The sequence below is a fragment of the Leptinotarsa decemlineata genome, unplaced genomic scaffold, assembly GCF_025532065.1.
Source record: "Leptinotarsa decemlineata unplaced genomic scaffold, Ldec_3_MD MMD2_P_RNA_scaffold_1, whole genome shotgun sequence".
Taxonomy (NCBI): domain Eukaryota; kingdom Metazoa; phylum Arthropoda; class Insecta; order Coleoptera; family Chrysomelidae; genus Leptinotarsa; species Leptinotarsa decemlineata.
The window spans coordinates 4,341,395-4,361,232 of record NW_027412523.1 but is presented as its reverse complement, the minus strand read 5'-3'; the positions used below and the strand labels follow the sequence as shown (position 1 = coordinate 4,361,232).

Sequence of the window (19,838 nt, the reverse complement as noted above, 5' to 3'; positions counted from 1 at the left end):
TTTGTTTCACAACTGTACCCATATCAGTAACAACATTCAGTCGTTAATATTTTTTATCAACTTTCTGGGAACCCTAATGTTCAAAATTTCAGTTCTAGATTCAAATATACACTGAAACAAACTGTTTTTGGTAAAAGACTCAATCTAATTAAAGGCATTACTCCTGATGCCATACGAATTCAAGATTCTGTTTGTTTGAAGGTGGTTGACGATGTTTCGTGGAGTATTTCATCAGTTCGGAATTCCATTGTCTAATATAATATAAATTGATTTGAAAACCCTGAAAAAACAATTAAAAAATTAATGAGATTGACCGATAATCAGAATTTTATTAAACAAAAAACTGAAATTATAAAGAAATAACGTACAAGCAAACACCAAACAAATAAAAATTGAAATATTAGTAAAAACTGAAACAATAAAAATTAAAAATTATTTTAACAAAAAATGAAAAATAAAACTGAAAAGATTTCAAACCAAGTTATGTCACGACGTTTCGATTGTTAGTATCCACAATCGTCTTCGGGTGATAACTGGACTTATTTCTTCGAGATCTGACTATTTATAGATCGGTCGAGTGCTTTCATCTATCCCCTCTTCACTTTTTCCGCTTCATTGGTTTTTAGCGGGAGATGACCGTTTGGCGGAAATTGGTCGTTTTTCGCTTGATTAGAGGTTTCCATATGTTACGTATCTCTACGCTAGCTTGACTGAATACGTTGTTGGACAAAATATACGCGGCTTCTTTGAATTTTCTCCTAAACCAGTGTTCCTCTTGGTGGATGATTTCAGCTTGAGCCCATTTGATGTTTGATGAGTCCAAACATGCTCTGCTATTCCGGATTTGCTGGTCGTATGGTAAATAAGGAGTATTATCTTGAAGTTAAGCGAATTAATCTTATTACAAATAAAATATAACTTTCACCGTCTGTCCTCAAACATATGTTTCTTTTTTAGATAATAAGACCGATGACAAATTGTCCGTGTGCGCTGCTAAAAATACTTCAACGCTCATTTGCGACTCACCGAAAACGGTCGGAAAATTCATAATTATCAATTATTCTCAGTCGATTGCACGGAGAACCACCAGCTTCGATTCAACAGAATAAAGAGGTCAACCTCACGCATATATTAATCCAAGTACATGGCTCATTACCGCATTCTTCAGCTTTCTAGATTAAGTTATTCCGCAACCTACCCGTATAATTTAAAATTACATATGCTTCGTTTACAAGGAAAATTCGGTCAGTATAAACACAGTCCTTTCGCCTTTTAGAATTGCTAATTTCTGATGTTGAAAAGGTCTGGCAGAACGCTGACACGCTGTATACACAGCGGTTTATCGCTTACCCTTTCGGTTGGATCAGGTGCTGTGTAAACACAGCATCATGCATCTGAGCAAAGAAATAACAAATTGATGCCGTCGTACATTTTGATGGTCTTCAACTTCAACTAATTTCCTATAATGAACGAAAGATGGACAACTAGCCAGTAGGTTTTGCTGTAGAATAATCCAATATTTGAAATGTGAAGGAATTGGCCGACATTTCATGAAAATCCATAACGTTTCAAGTAACAATTTAGTGTAAGATTTTCACTGAACAGTTTACACAACCTCAACACGTGTTTTGCTATAGGTACAATGTATATCTGCAACTGAAAAACTAAAAGACGAACTAACATCAGGCCCAGATATGAGCCCATCATTTTTGCTGAAGGATTGTGCAGGAGCATTGGCAAGACCTTTAACGAGAATTTTTAATTCATGTCTGATATCTGGAACATTTCCAGATATTTGGAAATTAGCTAAAGTATGTCCTGTATACAAAAGTGGTGGAAAATCATATACAGCGTGACTCACGGTCGATGGTAGGTTAGACGTTTCTGGAAAACGCAAAGCATGATTTTTCTGAAAATTTCACCTCTTACATTTCCTTACCTGTTCTATCGATCTAAAATATTTTCAGCATTGCGGCGTTGCCACTTCTATCAAAAAGTCCTAGCAATTATATTTTTTAAATGGAACACCCCGTATATTGATACATTTTTGGTATCGCTCTAGTATTTTAATACTTTTTTGTTGATAATGTCCTATACCTATCTCTATCTGTTTTCGAGATAAAAAATAAATTGTGCTAAATATGGTCCAAAACATAGCCTTAATTGAAATTAAGTACATCAGTACTCTCAATTCATGAAAAGTTGATATTTTGATGATAGTTTGGACAGACTCGAAATATTCAAATGACACCAAGAAATCGACTCCATATCATACAGGGCGTGCTAAAATTACTATTATTTCCATTGTGTATAAAAGTAGTCAAAAGTTCATTTTTTCAAATAAAACCCCCTGTATATTACTCGGTAAATTGAAAGATGGTGAAAAATGCTTCAAGATGATATGTCATGTCCCTATACCTAAATAGTCAAGTTTTCTCAATAAAGTCGCTTCTTTTAGAAACATTATTTTTTTTTAGAATTTGGATGTAGGTAGCAGTGGAATTATCAAGCTTATAGCAGTTCGGTTACTTTTATAAGTAATTTACAAAGAGTTATTGACGGTGTTTCGAATCATCTTCCAAAATGAATGCAAATATCGATTATTCATCATGATTGAATTCATGTTTGTCTAGCAGAAAATGCGGTTTGAAAATATTGAATTGATCTCAATTCAACAGTGGATCCAGATTTGACCCCCTGCGACTTTTTCTTGTTCCCGAGATTGAAGAGACCCATAAGAGGACGGCGTTTTGTGACACAAGTGTATTAAATCTGAGGGGAACTACTTTGAAGAGAGTCAAATGGAAATTTATAAAAACAAATTAATCTTTTTTAAGGAAAATTAAAATTGACATTATTTTTTACACAGACAGCATATATAATTTTAAAATTCATATACAAGCCGTTTTGATAAGAACGGAGGAAAACAAGTGATTAACCAAGTCACCCAGACTTCACCCCTATTGACTTTTCTGATTCTCTTGTGTCCATTCCGATCTACAGATCTACTTATTTACTGATTGTTATCAAAAGTTTGCAACTATACACTAACAAAAAAGCAGAATCCCCCTATAATCAACCCAGAAAATCCCCTCATTTCAATAATTACCAGGTATGTAATTGAGTGTAAATTATTCTACAGGATGTGTGTTTATATCTGCGCCGCAAGGTTGTCTTGACTTGATGAATAAAATAAAATAATATACGTTTCCGAAGTATAAACGCATATACGCTGATAGTATCTTGCATATTATAAAAGATTCATAGTGCAAACCGTGCACATGAAAAAGTGAATGCCATGCATCACGAAACATTAATATTAAATTGATTAATTATAATTATCAACTCACCTATCTCATTATCACGCATTCGGAATCATTATTCAAAGCGAGGAAAAAATTTAGACGGAAAATTGAAAAATTGCCGCAAAAAAAATTTAATTGATTTTGATGTGTAGTTGTCTAATATCCATTTATTCTAAACTAACGTCCTATTAGGTGACCGATTGCTGAGTTGCTGAAAAAAAGATTATACCGGAAACTTATTGAAATCATGAAACTTCCAGACTGTACAGGAATTTGTTCTGTGCTCCATAATTTTGAAAGGGATTACTTAAGCGCCCTCAAACTTACTTCAGCAAAGGCACATGATATTGCAGACGGTCACTCAAACTCAAACTAACAACGCACTCCAAAAGCCTCTTGGTCCATGCAGCTGACGGTCGTTTCAAGGTCGAATCTTTGACTCTTCGAAAGGGCCGCGTGAACAATGAAGGTCGTTCATGGTCAAACCCGAAACACCAACTCAAAGTCACCTTGCCTGCGCCGTGTTACCTAGGTCATTGTCGTCCAAGGTCAAACTCAAAACTCTCCCTCAAATTTCAAAAACTACACCTCACGATTTGATATCTAAAAAGTTTAGTTGAAAAATATATCACAACATGTTTCGCTAGCACAGTAGCTTTCTCAAGTGATTTGAATCTCCCTCAAAGTCACGTTGGCTACGACTTGCGACGTATGTAGAGGTCATTTCCAAGGTTGGAAGTGGTGGGGGAGGTTTCGAAAACGGCTTAAACCAACTATATGATAACTATTATGATGTGAATCGAATTCCGATAAATTTATTATCGTTATTCATTATGAATTAACCAAATACCGACTGTTTTTGTTTCAATTGAATGAATTTGAGTGAATTGAGTGAATTTCTTCTTTTAATCGAATAAACAAACATTTTACCCATGAGGAAAAAATATGTGGAAATACGCGAGGAAAACTGCAAGAATTAGCATACTACAATATCGAACTCATTACGTATGCGATGCATACTCCAGTAGTACAAGTTGCACAGATTAAAATTCATTTCATTTCATAAATTATGAAAATATTTCAAGATTTAAACAGCGATATTATTCTTCGCGTATTTGTTGCCAGCAAAATACAAGTTGTTCAGCGAGAAGTGATAGAAGAAGCATGAGAGAATTGTGTCGGGCGAACCTAGTAGGTAGTCCAACAATGATAATAATAATAGATATTACGGTTTGTATTTAGTTCACGGACTGACAAAGAAAATAACTTCTTACAAACGGATAAATTTAAAAAAGTACCGAATAAATGTAACTGATATAGGCTCAAGTAAACCTTCTTTTGTCATTCACTTCTGAAATAATTTTTCTGAATAAAAACACTGAGGTATAATAGTGGTGACTATTTTGACAATTACCTGAAATTCATTAAAAAATTAATTGAAAGATTATGAAGCTGTTTATAGATACATATTATTCTCCGTAGGTTTATATAGTCCTGAAAGAAATTTCAAAATGTTTAAATTACTGCTTATTTACTGTCTTTTTAGTCCAGATAATTTATGAAAATTTGTAACAAGTCGTTGGTTTGTGAGGAATTTGTAACCATTCGTTGGTTTGGGAAAAATTTGAAACCGATCGTTGGTTTGTGGGATATTTGTAACCCTTTATTGTTTTGTGGGAAATTTGTAACCATTCGTTGGTTTGTGGAGAATTTGTAACCATTCATTTATTTACAGAAAATTTGTAACCACTCTTTGGTTTGTAGGGGGAATTTGAGACTATAGGTTTGTGTGCAGGACATTTGTAACCAGTCGTTGGTTAGCGGTACATTTTGTAACCATTTGTTGGTTTAGGCGACATTTGTAACCATTCGTTGGTTTGTGGAAAATTTGTAACCATTCGTTGGTTTGGAGGAAATTTGTGACCATTCGTTGGTAAGTGGGATATTTGTAACCCTTCATTGGTTTCTGAGAAATTTGTAACCATTCGTTGGTTTGTGCAAAATTTGTAAGCGTTCATTTATTTGCAGGAAATTTGTAACCACTCTCTGGTTTGTAGGGCGAGTTTGTGACCATAGGTTTGTGTGTGGGACATTTGTAACCAGTCGTTGGTGAGTGGTACATTTTGTAACCATCTGTTGGTTTGTACGCCATTTGTAATCATTCGTTGGTTTGTGGAAAATTTGTAACCATTCGTTGGTTTAGAGGAAATTTGTGACCATTCGCTGGTCTGTGGGATATTTGTAACCCTTTATTGTTTTGTGGAAAATTTGTAACCATTCGTTGGTTTGTGCAAAATTCGTAAGCATTCATTTATTTGCAGGAAATTTGTAACCACTTTTTGATTCGTAGGGCGAGTTTGTGACCATACGTTTGTGTGTGGGATATTTGTAACCAGTCGTTGGTTAGTGGTACATTTTATAACCATTTGTTGGTTTTTGCGACATTTGTAACCATCCGCTGGTTTGTGGAAAATGTGTAACCATTCGTAGGTTTGTAGGAAATGTGTAACCAATCGTTGGTTTGTAGGACATTTGTAACCAATCATTATTAAAGGGACATTTGTAATCATTTGTTAGTTTATGGGATATTTGTAGCCATTCGTTGGTTTGTGGAAAAATTGAAACCATCTGTTGATTTGTGAAAAATTTGTAACCATTCGTTGGTTTTTGGAAAATTTGTAATCATTCGTTGGTTTGTGGAAAATTTGTAATCATTCGTTGGTTTGTGGGAAATTTGTAACCATTCTAGATTAAAAGAAAACAGAAGTACTCATGCAAAAGTGGGACTCACCTTACTCTGGGTGGCGTAGTCTAATGCCAACATACAATCGTTATATCCGTTTTCAGTCTTTATGGTGGTGGCCATCGGACCGCAGAGCTGCCCTAATTGGCTCCCCACAGAGTCCCGGTACCACGGATACATATTCATCCTGTCCTGAAAGAAACAACATAAACAATTTTTAAATTATCGTTTATAATCGGAAGTGGAAGAAATGGCACAACATTATACACAATAAAATTATAAACTCTTCCGAAGTCAATTGCCAGATTTTTTTTGCAGATTTTCTATTGAACAGAACAGTACATGTACTACTCATAATATGATAATGAACGGTTTCATTTATTCAAATTCAATGATTGAGAATACTTATACCTGTTGCATCTCTTGGAACACTATTAGACGATGAATCTTTCAGAATAGCAGTAGGACTTAGGATGGGTTCATCTATTTGTGTTTCTCATACTTGTGTTTGCGGTAGTATAGTTGATGAGAAAGGTACACATGGTTTGAGTTGCAGGAGAAGTGCAGGGCGTATATCTCGACATCACCAAGTGAACGACATATTGAAACGAGCTATGTTGTCAGCGGATGTTCCTGCAATTCTGGAACCCTTACGTACCAGTCGAGATGACGGTAAACGACCAGATGGCATGTCTCTCATACCATGGAAATACGGTAAACCTGTGGTATGGGACTTTACTTGCGTCGACACGGTCGCGGCTTCCCATCTAGCCGAAAGTTCCAAGTCTGCTGGAACTGCAGCATTGTCTGGCGAGAAATTGAAAAGGAAAAAATACCAAAATCTTGGAAACAACTATCTGTTTCATCCAGTAGCGGTTGAAACTTTTGGTGTTTATGGCCCGGAGTCTCTGTTATTCGTTCATGAACTCGAAAGGAGAATAGGCCAAGCAACGAAAGATCACCGTTCTACCTCTTTTTTGATAGAAAGAATTAGTATTGCTATTCAACGTGGCAATGCTGCTTCAGTACTTGGAACTATTCCTCCTTCACATAATTTTGATGAGATCATGCATTGCCCTAATTTCAGTACGGAACTGAAACCTCTTCGAAACAAGCCGAGATATGTGGATATTTATCAGTCTCCTATCAAGGTTAATTCACAAGTGATTGATCCACCTTCTTCTTTTTCAGTGCGGTCAGTGGACTCAGGTCATTCTTGGCCCCAAAAAATGAGTTGCATTCCTCGTAGAACTGGTACCATTTCAGTGGAAGCGCTTCTTGAAGCAAGAGCCGAATCGATCCCTCTACGAAACCCTTTTTTACTTGGAAGGATCGATCGCAGCTTGAGAAATGGTTCTTATGGAGATTCTGTGAAACGTGTTCTTCTTTACGAATCAGTAGAGAGTTGTCCTGAAAATCTAGAGAAGAAAATTGGATTGGATAATTTAGGAAACACTTGCTACATGAATAGCATTTTACAAGTGTTGTTCATGACGAAGAATTTCAAGAACGAAGTTTTAATGATGAACGAGAACGGGAATGTTTCCTGCTTATTCATCAAACTCAAACAACTGTTCATGCAGCTGCAGTTTCGTAAGAAGGTATCATCTTTCCCTCCAACCGATTTCCTGGAGTCTTTGAAGTCCACTAGATACTCGTTAGGACAACAAGAGGATTATTCCGAATTCTTGGGGTTCTTGTTGAATACTCTTCGTGAGGAAAACAATACCAAAATCAATACTCCCAGCCGCTCTGAACTGAATGATTCCGTACAACACATCTCGTCTTGTGTTTGTAAATCTTTTGCTGGAAAAATCCTCACTTGTTTACTTTGTGGTAAATGTTCAAGAAGTACTGAAAACTCATGTGAATTTCTGGAACTTCATCTAGCTTTTCCTAATACGACTAATTACCAGTCCGTGCAAAGCTTATAGTTAAATCATCTGAAAATGGAATTTTTAACAGGTGATGATCGACTGTATTGTCAAACATGCGCCAAACTAACTGACTGTTACAAGGAAACAAGTATAGCTGAGGCACCAGTCAATCTAATAATAACACTGATGATTTTCAAACAAGACTCAACCTCTAACGGAAGCAAGAAACTCTTTGGAAGGTTCGAAATAGATGAACATTTCAACCTAGCAGACCACTGTTATAATATTCATGCAGTCATTGTTCACTGTGGTTCTGACGTTGAATTTGGTCATTATTACGCCTTGATCAAAGAAGAAACGGACTGGTTTAAGTTTGACGATAGTCGTGTCACGAAGTGTTCTGGCGATGCATTGAATTTATTGGAGCCTCTGGAGACACCCTACATTTTGTTTTATGAGAGAGAGGACATTGTTAGATCAAGATCTTCAGATGATGTGGTGCTGCAGGTTTTCCGGGTTTTCCTGCAGCTAAAAAAGCAAATGCACCACTGGAATCAATGAAGTCGCCCCGGAGCGCCAATTAATTTTTATTGTTGTATTTATTTTATTTTTAAAATAATTGAATGTCAGAATCAAAAGGAAAAAAAAATTAATTCATTATTGAATTATTTAAAATAAGTCCCAGCTTTGAATTGAATTGAAATCCAAGCAGTTGTGACTTGTTCCAACACGAAATAGTCGCAACTTATAAAAGCAGAGTGGACTGATTTTTCAATTCGTCATGCTCATTTTCATGGATGTTGACTGTAGTTGTACAGTTGTGTCTGCCTGATTCTAATAGTGACCAGGTGATAAGTGTTTAAGTTTACAGGCCAAACTTGAAACATATATGTATAAGAGACACCGAACGTGCACATGCCATCCAGATTTCCAGAAGCATCACAGCTTCTGCTAACAAACTGGGGAGAAATTTAGAGTACCCCAATTACGGTAAATGGAACTTCCATTTTGTGCTTTTAAAAACTTGAGTTTCTGACAACTTGACCATACCACACAGTCCCCTACGGCTCTGAGGAATGATCGATTCTCTACAGCCCCCTACAACTCTAAATAATGTTTCTCCACAGCCCCTACGACTGTGAGGAATATATCTGATAGACCAGGGCTTCGGAAAGGATACACCGAAATATGTCCCGTGTGGTCCAATAAAATCATTGTATATTTTGAGCACACATATATCGATTTAAAGTGTTATTTCAAAAATACAATGCTCCATTTCGCGCTTGCAACCACCAAATTTTCATCTTTTTTTTTTTATCATTACTTACATTTTGTACGCCCCTGTATTTCACATAATACCATGGTAGTGCGGTAATAGGTCCGAGGTAGCGTGCAACCGCAGCGTAAACCCCTCATCACAACACTTGTTACAACAAATGAAACTCGAGAAATTATTACCCGCTGATATAGATGTATATACTTAAATGGTAAATGAGGAGATGGCCCGGCTATATTTCCAGGCGCGATTTGCAGGACGTAGTAGTCCGATCTTCGAAGATAAAATGCATTATTTTGCCTACCAGCACAGATTTGCACAACAATTTTGATTTTGGTTCTACAACTTTGTCAAAAAAGTACCGGAAATCGTTCAATGCAACGCAAAATGCGTAGTATTCATCCAAATTTCTTGTATCACCTTCAAAGTAGCCCCTTCCGAAATGATACAGTTACGCCAATGAACTAACCAATCATGAAAACATTTTTTCAACGCGTTTCTTGGAAGCAACTTCAGTACTCGCGGTGAGTTCTGTTTCATGTAGTCTGTCGACTGAAAACGGATGCCTCGAAGTGGTAATTTGAGTTTTGGAAAAAGAAAAAATCAGCCGGAGTCACATCAGGTGAATACGGTGGCTATTCGATATGGTTTGTTGAGTTTTGGCCTGAAATTTTTTCACAATTATAGTTTTGTGATATGGTGCATTATCGTGGTGCGGAATCCATGAATCTTCTTTCCATATACCTGGTCTTTCTCAACGAATTTGCTCTCTTAAACGCTTTCTGAGTCAACAACACTGCAGTAATCTGCAAAACCATCACCTTCAATCGAGTTGGCGCTATTCCAAAGCTTGTTGCCTGATTTGCCCGTTACAAGCTTTTATGAATGCGGATCGGAACTGACTGGTTCAAACCTGTCGTCAGCGACCTTTACGCGATCGAGTTTTTGCAGAAAATGCAGGTCTTTTGGCACTGATCGAACTGTAACGCATTTCATGCCTTAAAATCGTTTGAAATGGTATGCACTGATCATAAGGCGCAGAAATTTCAGAGGCTATCTCTCTCAGACGTAAACGGCGATTTTCAGTAACCATATCTTTACTTTAGCGATGTTAAGTTCAGTTGAGGATGTTGATGGCCGACCAGAGCTAAGCAAATCTTTCACCACATCTTGACTGTTTTCAACAGCACTCATATGCACATGTTTTTCATAAAGTCGATTCACCGTGACTCTCAAGGTAAGTATAGACCGACCTAAAAAATATTGGCAACATGTTTATATTCGTATTGGTGTTGCCAACGTGTACCCTGTCAACTAGCAACTAGTTGATGGATATTCGTCAACATCCAAGCGGGGATTTCGAGATGTACCAAAGCGCGGCAGATTAATATACTGGGGGATACTTTGTACCTGGTAGAAGCAACCCCCAATATAGTAGAAGAAAAGTAGAACCTGAATCTAAATTTTTATGAACATCGGCAAAAATATCATTGACTGGACTATAAAGGCAATGCGTGGATTTTTGTTAAATTTTTCCTTTTCTACTTTAATTATAACCTAGGACAGCTGCACGGTGTGTGCGTGAAGGATTTTTTTTATTTTCAATAGTGTGTAGCGTGAACATTCTAAATCGCACTTGATTATCTTTTTTAAATAGAATATATGTGTACTTATGAAATATTTATGAATTCATGACATGATATGTTCACATAAAAATTGTTATACGGTCCCTTGAAATTTTTAAACATTGCAAAGAGACGGAATCATTAACGTTTCAACAAAGAACACACGGTACAAGTACTGAAACAAAGTTGGAAAACAAAGCATCTGTGATCTAGTTTTAACAAATAATTCAGATACAGTTGACAAGTTTTTTTCAGTGAATTGTTTTTAAGTCAGTTCTGGAATATCTGTACTTATTTCGTTATGACTAACGCTGCATCGTTGGTAAATCTCAATCTGAAGATATGTTTGGTGACGAATGTAAAAATTCAAGGAAGGGATGCAGGGCTAAAAATCGTTAGTTACAAGGGAAGTTTAGCTAGCTCATAGGTGGCAATTCTGACATCCTGACATTGATAATCGTAACTTTCTTATGCAGGTGACGACAAGAAGTTTTCAATGCCATTTTTTTATCTGAAGCCTATCATCCACTACAGTAATATATATTTGACAAATAAATTAAACAATACCTATTTTCATAAAGCGCAACCCCTAGGCTTTTTTCTCACTCTCAATCAGATCAAAGTTCAACAAAATCCGTGGTGTATGCAAACGACCGGCCAATGTCCTAATGGAACGTGCAAAGCAAATGAGCTGACACTTGAATTAATCAATGAATGAGTAAACTAGGGTAGCCGCAAGGGGTCTATGGCCCCTTACGATTTTGAACTGGGTTAACTTCTACTCCAACATCTTGTCTTACCTGTTGACCGAACGAAATGAATGGTCATTATCAACCTAACCGCTAAACGCATGAAAGAAAAGAAAAAGGCAGAGTTCGAAACAGTGGCGCATCGAACTCTTTTACTGGAAAAAAAAAATTTCATATCATACAGTACTTAGGTATAGTTATTTTTTACCTTCTAAAATAGATGCACTTTCATTGTCCATGCAAAAACCACAAATTATTGGTGTTTTTTTGGCATCCTCGAAATGTATACATTGTATATCACTACGAACCTTAACACCACTGTATCTCTTTTGTTTCAATATTCGTTTTTATCAAATGATATAGAGTCGTACCTATAAAAAATATAAATTCACCGCTGCTGAATAAATCACAGTTTATCTTCTTCGGTCAACATGATTTCATTGTCAATTATATTTGATATTGAACGACAACAAAATAAATTTCTAGATTACAATAATTATTAATCGAATGCCACTGAAAATAATAGGCAGAATAAAAGATATACAAATTATTTTTCTATTATAAGGTTGGCATTTGTGTTTTCGAATATCAATATAAAAATAGGTAGAACGTGATTTGTGCCTATTATTTTTTCAATTTCAACGTGACTTTTGCCAATTATTTTCTTAATTTTAAATGCCCATAAAAATAAGCGAAACAGAGGGTGTTTATGAAACGTGGTATATATATTATACCTATTATTTTTTAATAACAAAGCTGGCATTTGTGTTTTCAAATGTTGAAAAAAATATGCAGAACATGATTTGTGCCCATTATTTTTTCACATTCAATTTTCCATAAAAATAAGCAGAACATAGGGCGTTAAAAGAACGTGATCTGTGCCAATTATTATCTTAATTTCGAATGCCCATAAAAATAAGCGTGGTATATATAGAAACCTACCTATTATTTTTCAATCACAAAGTTGGCATTTGTGTTACCGAATGTCAATTAAAAAAATAGGCAGAACATGATGTGTGCCTATTATTTTTTCACATTCAATTTTCCATAAGAATAAGCAGAACAGAGGGCGTTAAAAGAACGTGATTTGTGCCAATTATTTTCTTAATTTCAAATGCCCATAAAAATAAGCGAAACAGAGGGTGTTTATGAAACGTGGTATATATATTATACCTATTATTTTTTGATAACAAAGCTGACATTTGTGTTTTCAAATGTTAAAAAAATAGGCAGAACATGATTTGTGCCTATTATTTTTTCACATTCAATTTTCCATAAAAATAAGCAGAACAGAGGGCGTTAAAAGAACGTGATTTGTGCCAATTATTTTCTTAATTTCAAATGCCCATAAAAATAATCAATCAAATAATCAATTCAGGTTGCAATATATACAATTTTCCACCAACCTGAAGATTTTATTACCACTTGATTCTACGCAAAATTAACCCTTCAACCTTTATTGACAAAGTATTTGTAATTCCATGTCTCATAAAATAGCACCACAATTCTCAAAAGATAGTAGCTGCAATTACTCTTTCTATGTCCCAAGGGTTTCATTTTGTGTTCTCTACACACGAATAACTAATGAACTCAAAATTTCATAAGTTGAACTAATCAACTATAGATACACATTTCATCGATAAAGGTACGCAAGTTCCAAAAGAGATAGCGGGTCGCAAGTACGTACTCAACGTAACTAGATAAAATTGTTATCGCCGTCATTAACGTTGACATTGCTTACAGTATTTAAAACAATTAAAATCATAGGTTGTTGCAATTACAAATCAATCACCACCACCGATTATCGAGTTAGATATACAGGCCGTTTTTTAGCGGATCCCACTATTGCTAGCTCGAAAACGGTAAGACCTACATGATTGGTTGAATCGAACAAAATATTAACATTTTGGGTAGTAACTTGGTTTGGAATCTTAATTTTTAATTTTCATTTTTTGTTAATAATTTTTTGATTTTCATCTCGCGTTAATCGTTTAATTTTTTTTAAATTAATTTGTGGTTGCTTGTATTTTTATTTGATTTGAATTTCAGTTTTTTTGCTTAATATTACTGTTATTTTTCAGAATAATCTTTTTTAATATTTTAGAGATTCTTTCAGGTATTTCAAATCAATTTATATCATTTTAGGGATTAGGCAATCGAAGTCCGAACTAATCAAATGTACCAAGAAACACTGTCAACTACCTTTAAACAAACATTTTGGAAACTAGAATGAATAATTTTTCAGTTCAAAAATGTCGCCTAAAACTAGAATAGCCTAATTTCAATTTTTTGGCGCTACCGCCTCTATTTGGAATGTATTGGCAAATGTATTTTAATGCTTAGCTGAATTTTTTATTACGCAGTGGCTACAAAAAAATATTCCAGAGGTTCGTATTCAGAAAAAGTAAAGTTGATAACGAAATCTAATGAACGAAACGTCGCATTGCAAACTGGTTTATATTAGAATGTAACAAATATGTAATACTATTAAAAGTTCCTCTGCCTTTTTTCAAATCATTCGAAATGGAAGCGGCAGAGCCAAAAAACGAAATTCGACAATACTAGTTTTTCGCGAATATTTCAAAAACAGCCACTGATATTCTCGACCTGGAAAGATATCATTTCAGCTCCCCAAAATAGGAAACTAATGTCCAATTTAACCCAATTTAACCGATCTTTTAGGTCTTACCGTTTCAAAGGTAGCAATAGAAGAATCAGCTGGAAAAAAGTGCCTGTGCCTATGTAGGTAATGCGAAATAATCGTATATTTCATGAACAGCTAAAATGAGGTCTGCAGTTTGAAATAATTACTTAGCGGAATGCCGTTGATTGAGATAAGTCATTCTTCACTGTCGAGATTATATTTCCTTGTAAAAGTTCACTTGCTCGCGGAACTAGGTTAGGTTAGGTCGGTCTAATAACCGTAGGTGCCTGCTTTATAGAGTCGATTTGATTGAATTTTCAAGTTTCATGAAAGTAAATTCATATCCAGAACAGCTCGTAGTTTTCTTCAGTTTGTTCGGTGCCGAATTCAAAACAAGACCAAAGAAGAACTTTACCCCTGAAAAACCACTCAAGGCACTGTAAACACCACAAATAACTCACAACAACATTTTTATAGCAATTTCACAAAGCAAGCGATGATTTTCAGAAAGTTTTAAAGAAAAACCGCAAAAAAATACTTAGAATTCACACGAGTTTACAACAACTCACAAGCATTTAGTATTCAAAACAGAATTAGCTCATATTTGAAAAAAATACACATTTCACAACAAATTTTGTTTTCTATATCAAGGTAAGAAGCATTAATTTACATCTATCAAGATTATTTTACGAAAGAACAGAAAGCACCTATATAAATATGAATTTCCTCTACCCCTGTTAAGCTAACAGAATCACTTTGAATTTTCATATTTATTTTCAGGCTATCCTTTTACGTTAATTTTGTACTCTGTTCTATAATTTTTTGCTCTCCAGTCACCGGGAATATGGTGGACTCCGCAAGCTTAACAATAAGCTAGCTTAACGTGGGTTGGGTTCTGCATGTGGTTGGGTTCTGCTACCTTGAAGTGAGCTGAGTTCTGAATGTGCTTGGGTTCTGCTAGCTTAACGTTGAGCTAGCTTGAAATGGGTTAGGTTCAGGTAGCTTAACATAAAGCTAGCTTGAAGTGGGTTGTTTTCTGCATGTGGTTGGGTTCTGCTACCTTGAAGTGAACTGAGTTCTGAATGTGCTTGGGTTCTGCTAGCTTAACGTTAAGCTAGCTTGAAATGGGTTGGGTTCAGCTAGCTTAACATAAAGCTAGCTGGAAATACCTAAGTTGGTATGTGAATGTGGTTGGTTTCTGCTAGCTTAACGTCAAGCTAGCTCAACGATGATGAACATTTTTTGACCCTCTGATTCAAATAAAATAACAATTGGAAAGTCGAAGATGGTGGGTCATAGGAGCCTAAATTGAGCCTGAAATTATCTATATATTTCTATCTCGCTGACAGTTGAAAAATATTTTCATCACGCGTTTCTGAGGTAATCAGCCAAATATTCAATTCAAACGAGAGGCAAAAAATGTTATATATCGTCATGTAGGAGTCTTAAATGAGCCTTGAATTATTGCAAGGTCAAATCTTTCAAAAAATGACGGATATCGATTTGGTTCAGCAAACTTAACGGTTAAGCTAGCAGAACCCACAATTTAAAAAAAAAAACGCATAGAAAATTGTTTATAAGGGGTAATAGGAGCTTGAAATTAGCCTGAAATTAGTACAGATAAATGTTTTCTTTTGTAACATGATATCTTTGTCGAATGAAGAGCAAAGCATTTTGGAATACAGTACATAATTAGCCTAAAATTAGCCTATAACAAATATAAAAAATCTTAAGTGGATCTGCCTGCTTGACAGGGGAACTTTCAAACATATTGAAAAGATAAACATGAAAACAGTACAAAATAAATCTAAAATAATTTATGGAATAAAATTCAAGTACTGAAAAACTGAAGGTTTGGGTCTAATATTTGGCGAAGGGCCCGGTTTTTCAATGTGCAATATCAACTCCAAAAAAGTCTAGATTCAGAGTTTGACTGAGAAATTCTGCTTTTAGAGAGTCGATTGGACAGAATATGTTGCTAATGAGTTTTAATGAAACTTTGAGGTGGGTAATCGAGTGAAATTTTACTCAAAACTTGTTTCGCCAAGCGGTTTCGTCATCAGTTAGATTGGGGCTCGAAAATTATCATATAACTAGGGTGGGGCTAAATTTCCCTCATTTCCACTCATTTCTCAAGAAAAAACAAATTTGAAAATCCAATTTCAATTGAAAACATTCATAAACACCTCAAAACAGTATATCATGAGGTACCTACCAAGAACGGTACGGACTTCAATGACGTCGCTGTACATTTTGAATCAGAATTGTCCGAGGAATTTTCAGTTAATGAAAGCAAAACTCAAAACAGTATTTTATGAATATCAATACATTATTATCTTTCTGTGTATGGTGAAACAGTTGACAGACGTATAGGATAACTTATTTGTAACGTGATGATTTGACGTTAATAAAAATCTTTAGCGAAACGAACCGAAGTAGTATTTTATTTTCTGATTTTTGCACAATGAGTTACTAGAAAAATTGTTTCAGAACAAATTGCTTCCACCAAAAAACTAACTGACAGGTACTGAAAGGTACATCCACTGATACTAAAGAATTAAATCATTTCATGTATTCATGAAAATCGAATACATTTCTCAAATGGAAATATCTATGAAAACCACTGATATTCTTTCGAAAAATTATAACATACATAGCAGTGAGTACATACAAAGGTTTTTCTAGGGAGTTATTCCACTTTTACTCAATTTGTTTTCGAACTACTAAGAAATTACCATTGGAGATTCGAATCTCCATTTAATAGTAAAATTGTGGTTACTTCGGCTGAAAACCAGAACCCAAACACAACACCACATAGCGCTGTTTCGACCCGTCATAGACATCATCAGTGCTACTAGGCCGAACCACAAATGACAAGCCTAAATAAAACGCCATCTATGATGTTACCAAATAATCGAAATGAAGGTACAGAAAACGTCTGAAGTGTCTATTTTATCATCTCATCTTTTGTAATCACGATATCATTGTACTATCGATACGTAACGAACGTTACTTAGTCTTCGAGTCCAACGACAACATAAAATTTTAGTTTCCATTGATATTTGTGAACTTTTTCTTCATCTTCTTAGAAGATTTCCATTTCCGGATATTTAATATTGTAGATTTAGAAAGCCAATTATAGTTTCTTTATACAACTATACTTTAAGTATTCAAATTCGATTTTTTGAGTTTTAACTTCCACGTCCTATGTCATTATTTTCAAATTTTGTATTTTCCAAATTATTGGAACATTTTTCAATAATTTTCTACTATTATTTATTTCGTTAGTTTTTTTTCAAACCTTCGATTCTTTTGGACAACGTAAATCTGAACCTGTAACATTTTGAAGAAACTTGTCAACCGTGGTACGAATAGCAAAAAGGTAATTTAATTCAATAAATCCATTTGAAGAAAAAGTTACAATTAAATAACCTTCAAAAACGATAAATTACATGTGAGAAATATCCGACAGAATGGTATTTCACTGGATGTTTGTTAAATAATTCGATTTCAAATAAATTGATTCTAATTACCACTTCCTAATTTCTATTTCCAATTACTTAGAACTATCAAGTACCTAGATATATTTTTATTGTCTTTTCGATATGGTCAATAAAAGCTAGAACAAAACGTTAGAAAACTTCCCAAACTCCAAAAAATTATGTACACCCTTCGACAATGTCAAAAAGAAGTTTCTTTATGAATTATGACACCGATTATGAGGCATTAAATTGAAAAAAAATGGTCTTGGAATTTTTCAATATGGCAACAAATAAAGTTTATCCGCAGAATAGTAAAGAGCTCCCAAAAATTTCGAAGGTTGAGCTGCACTTTTATTATTTTGACAAATTTATAATGCATGACACAAGAAAAGTGGCAACGTTGCCTAACCTGTTTAAGGAGTATGAAAATATGAACACGAAATAATATACTGAAATCACACTCGAAGACAAGTATAAATACTGTTTTGTCACTTGTTCACGTGTTCCCTCCAAAGACTAAAAAGTGAGGTTAAAATTTAAGTTTGGATAACATAAATACCCAAACTTATAGATGAAAATACATTGGCCTATGAACATAGTTGAAAAAACTTACTTGATACCCCAAAAAGGTCCAAAACCACTACCAAATAATGTCAATACGCACTAGAAGAAAACACTAGGAAAATCTTTGGGTTAGATTAATATTCTACCTACAGACTTTTTTCATATCCTCGCACAAGTTTTTTTACCGACCAATATCTTGTTTTTCACGAAGTAGGTACATAAAAACAACAACACACACACCAATAATACTGTACAAATATCGCACAGGCAAAACTTTGCGACGGAATGGAGTTGTTTCTGAAGACAATCGGCGGGATCAACACGTAAAGGAATGCTCAGGGAATGTTTTGATTCGTCATACGATGCACTCGTCAATTGTTGGTCAAGTTCGACGCGATTTCAAACAAAAACACGCGCACAATCCAGGCGTTGGAAAAAGAAACTGCAAAACACTTCAGCTCGTGGCAAAAACGAATACTGTGATGTAAAAACCATTGCAAATACTCGGGTAGAGTTTGAAGTAAAAACGTGGTCTCGGTTTTTGTCTTGTCTAAGCTCGTGCCGGTTTTTTACCACGGAAAACCCATACACTGTGTCATAGACCGCCAACTTGACTAAAACTGAAATACGGTTTAAACGCGGCTTCGCGGTCTTCGCGAGTGATCGGCCACTGTCGCGGGATAAACACGCCTCTCGCGCGTTGAAACAATGCATTAACGGAGACAGGTGGAAAGGCGTGTGCGCGTAGGAGCGAGAAGGGTAATGTCTTCGTTTTTTTTTCAAAATTGATAAGATAGGATTCATTTCCAGGAGAGTAGCTTTGAATATGAAAAATGCATTAGAATGTTAGTTATGAAAACGTTGATGGGGGTGGTAATCACTAGTTTCTCTATAAAGGATAATGTAATTGATTTTTTGGATGAACATTTGGTAAATATTCGTTTTGAGGAGGCGATTTTGAAAAAATTTTTGAATTTACTGACGTATTTCAATGCGTAGATTACGAATCCGGAAGAAAAACCTCCAGCTCCAAAGTTTTAATCTATATATTTATATTTTACTACTTTGAAATTGAAAAGTGAGACGTTTTGAGAGTCACTTTGAACTACAGTTAAGTACATGCGGTTACATTTTCTGATTCATGACCCAATAAAAGATAAAAGAAGCAAACCTGAAACTTCTGGCGTAGAATAAATCCTAAATACTTTTCCCAAAAACTAGAACTGCAATACTCCTGTGGACGTGCGTTTCGCCACACAATTTAGGGTCTTCAGGAGACGAAGGAAACTAATTCATAACTCTAACACGTCAATGATTTGGGGTAGACATTTGTGGAAATCTGCAGGTTTCTCATCCTGCAGTTCCTAAAATATACGGTCTACCAAATATTCACAAGTTTGGGAAGTCGTTGCGCCCAATTGTCTCCACCATAAGTTTCCCTACTTATAAAATTGCTTGAAAGGTAGCTAGCCAAAGAGTTTGAAACTCTCTCACAATTGATTTCATAGATACAGAAGGTTGAGGATGTAAAGTTGCGAGATGAAGAGATTTTAGTATCAGTTGGTGTATATCT

At 35.2% G+C, this 19,838-nt stretch overlaps 1 protein-coding gene across 3 annotated transcripts in view; it reads right to left on the bottom strand.

Annotated features, from left to right (window-relative positions):
• LOC111507278 (zinc finger protein rotund) overlaps nucleotides 1-18,898 on the bottom strand; it is a 312,056-nt gene extending 293,158 nt beyond the window's left edge. For all 3 annotated transcript variants that reach the window (XM_074180541.1, XM_074180626.1, XM_074180577.1), the window contains exons 1-2: nucleotides 18,315-18,898; nucleotides 6,097-6,240 (exon numbers count right to left, since the gene is read on the bottom strand). In XM_074180541.1, coding sequence (XP_074036642.1) covers nucleotides 6,097-6,234 — 138 coding nt within the window. In that variant the 5' untranslated portion in view covers nucleotides 6,235-6,240; nucleotides 18,315-18,898. The remainder of the gene's footprint in view (nucleotides 1-6,096; nucleotides 6,241-18,314) is intronic.
• Between the last annotated feature and the right edge of the window lie 940 nt (nucleotides 18,899-19,838).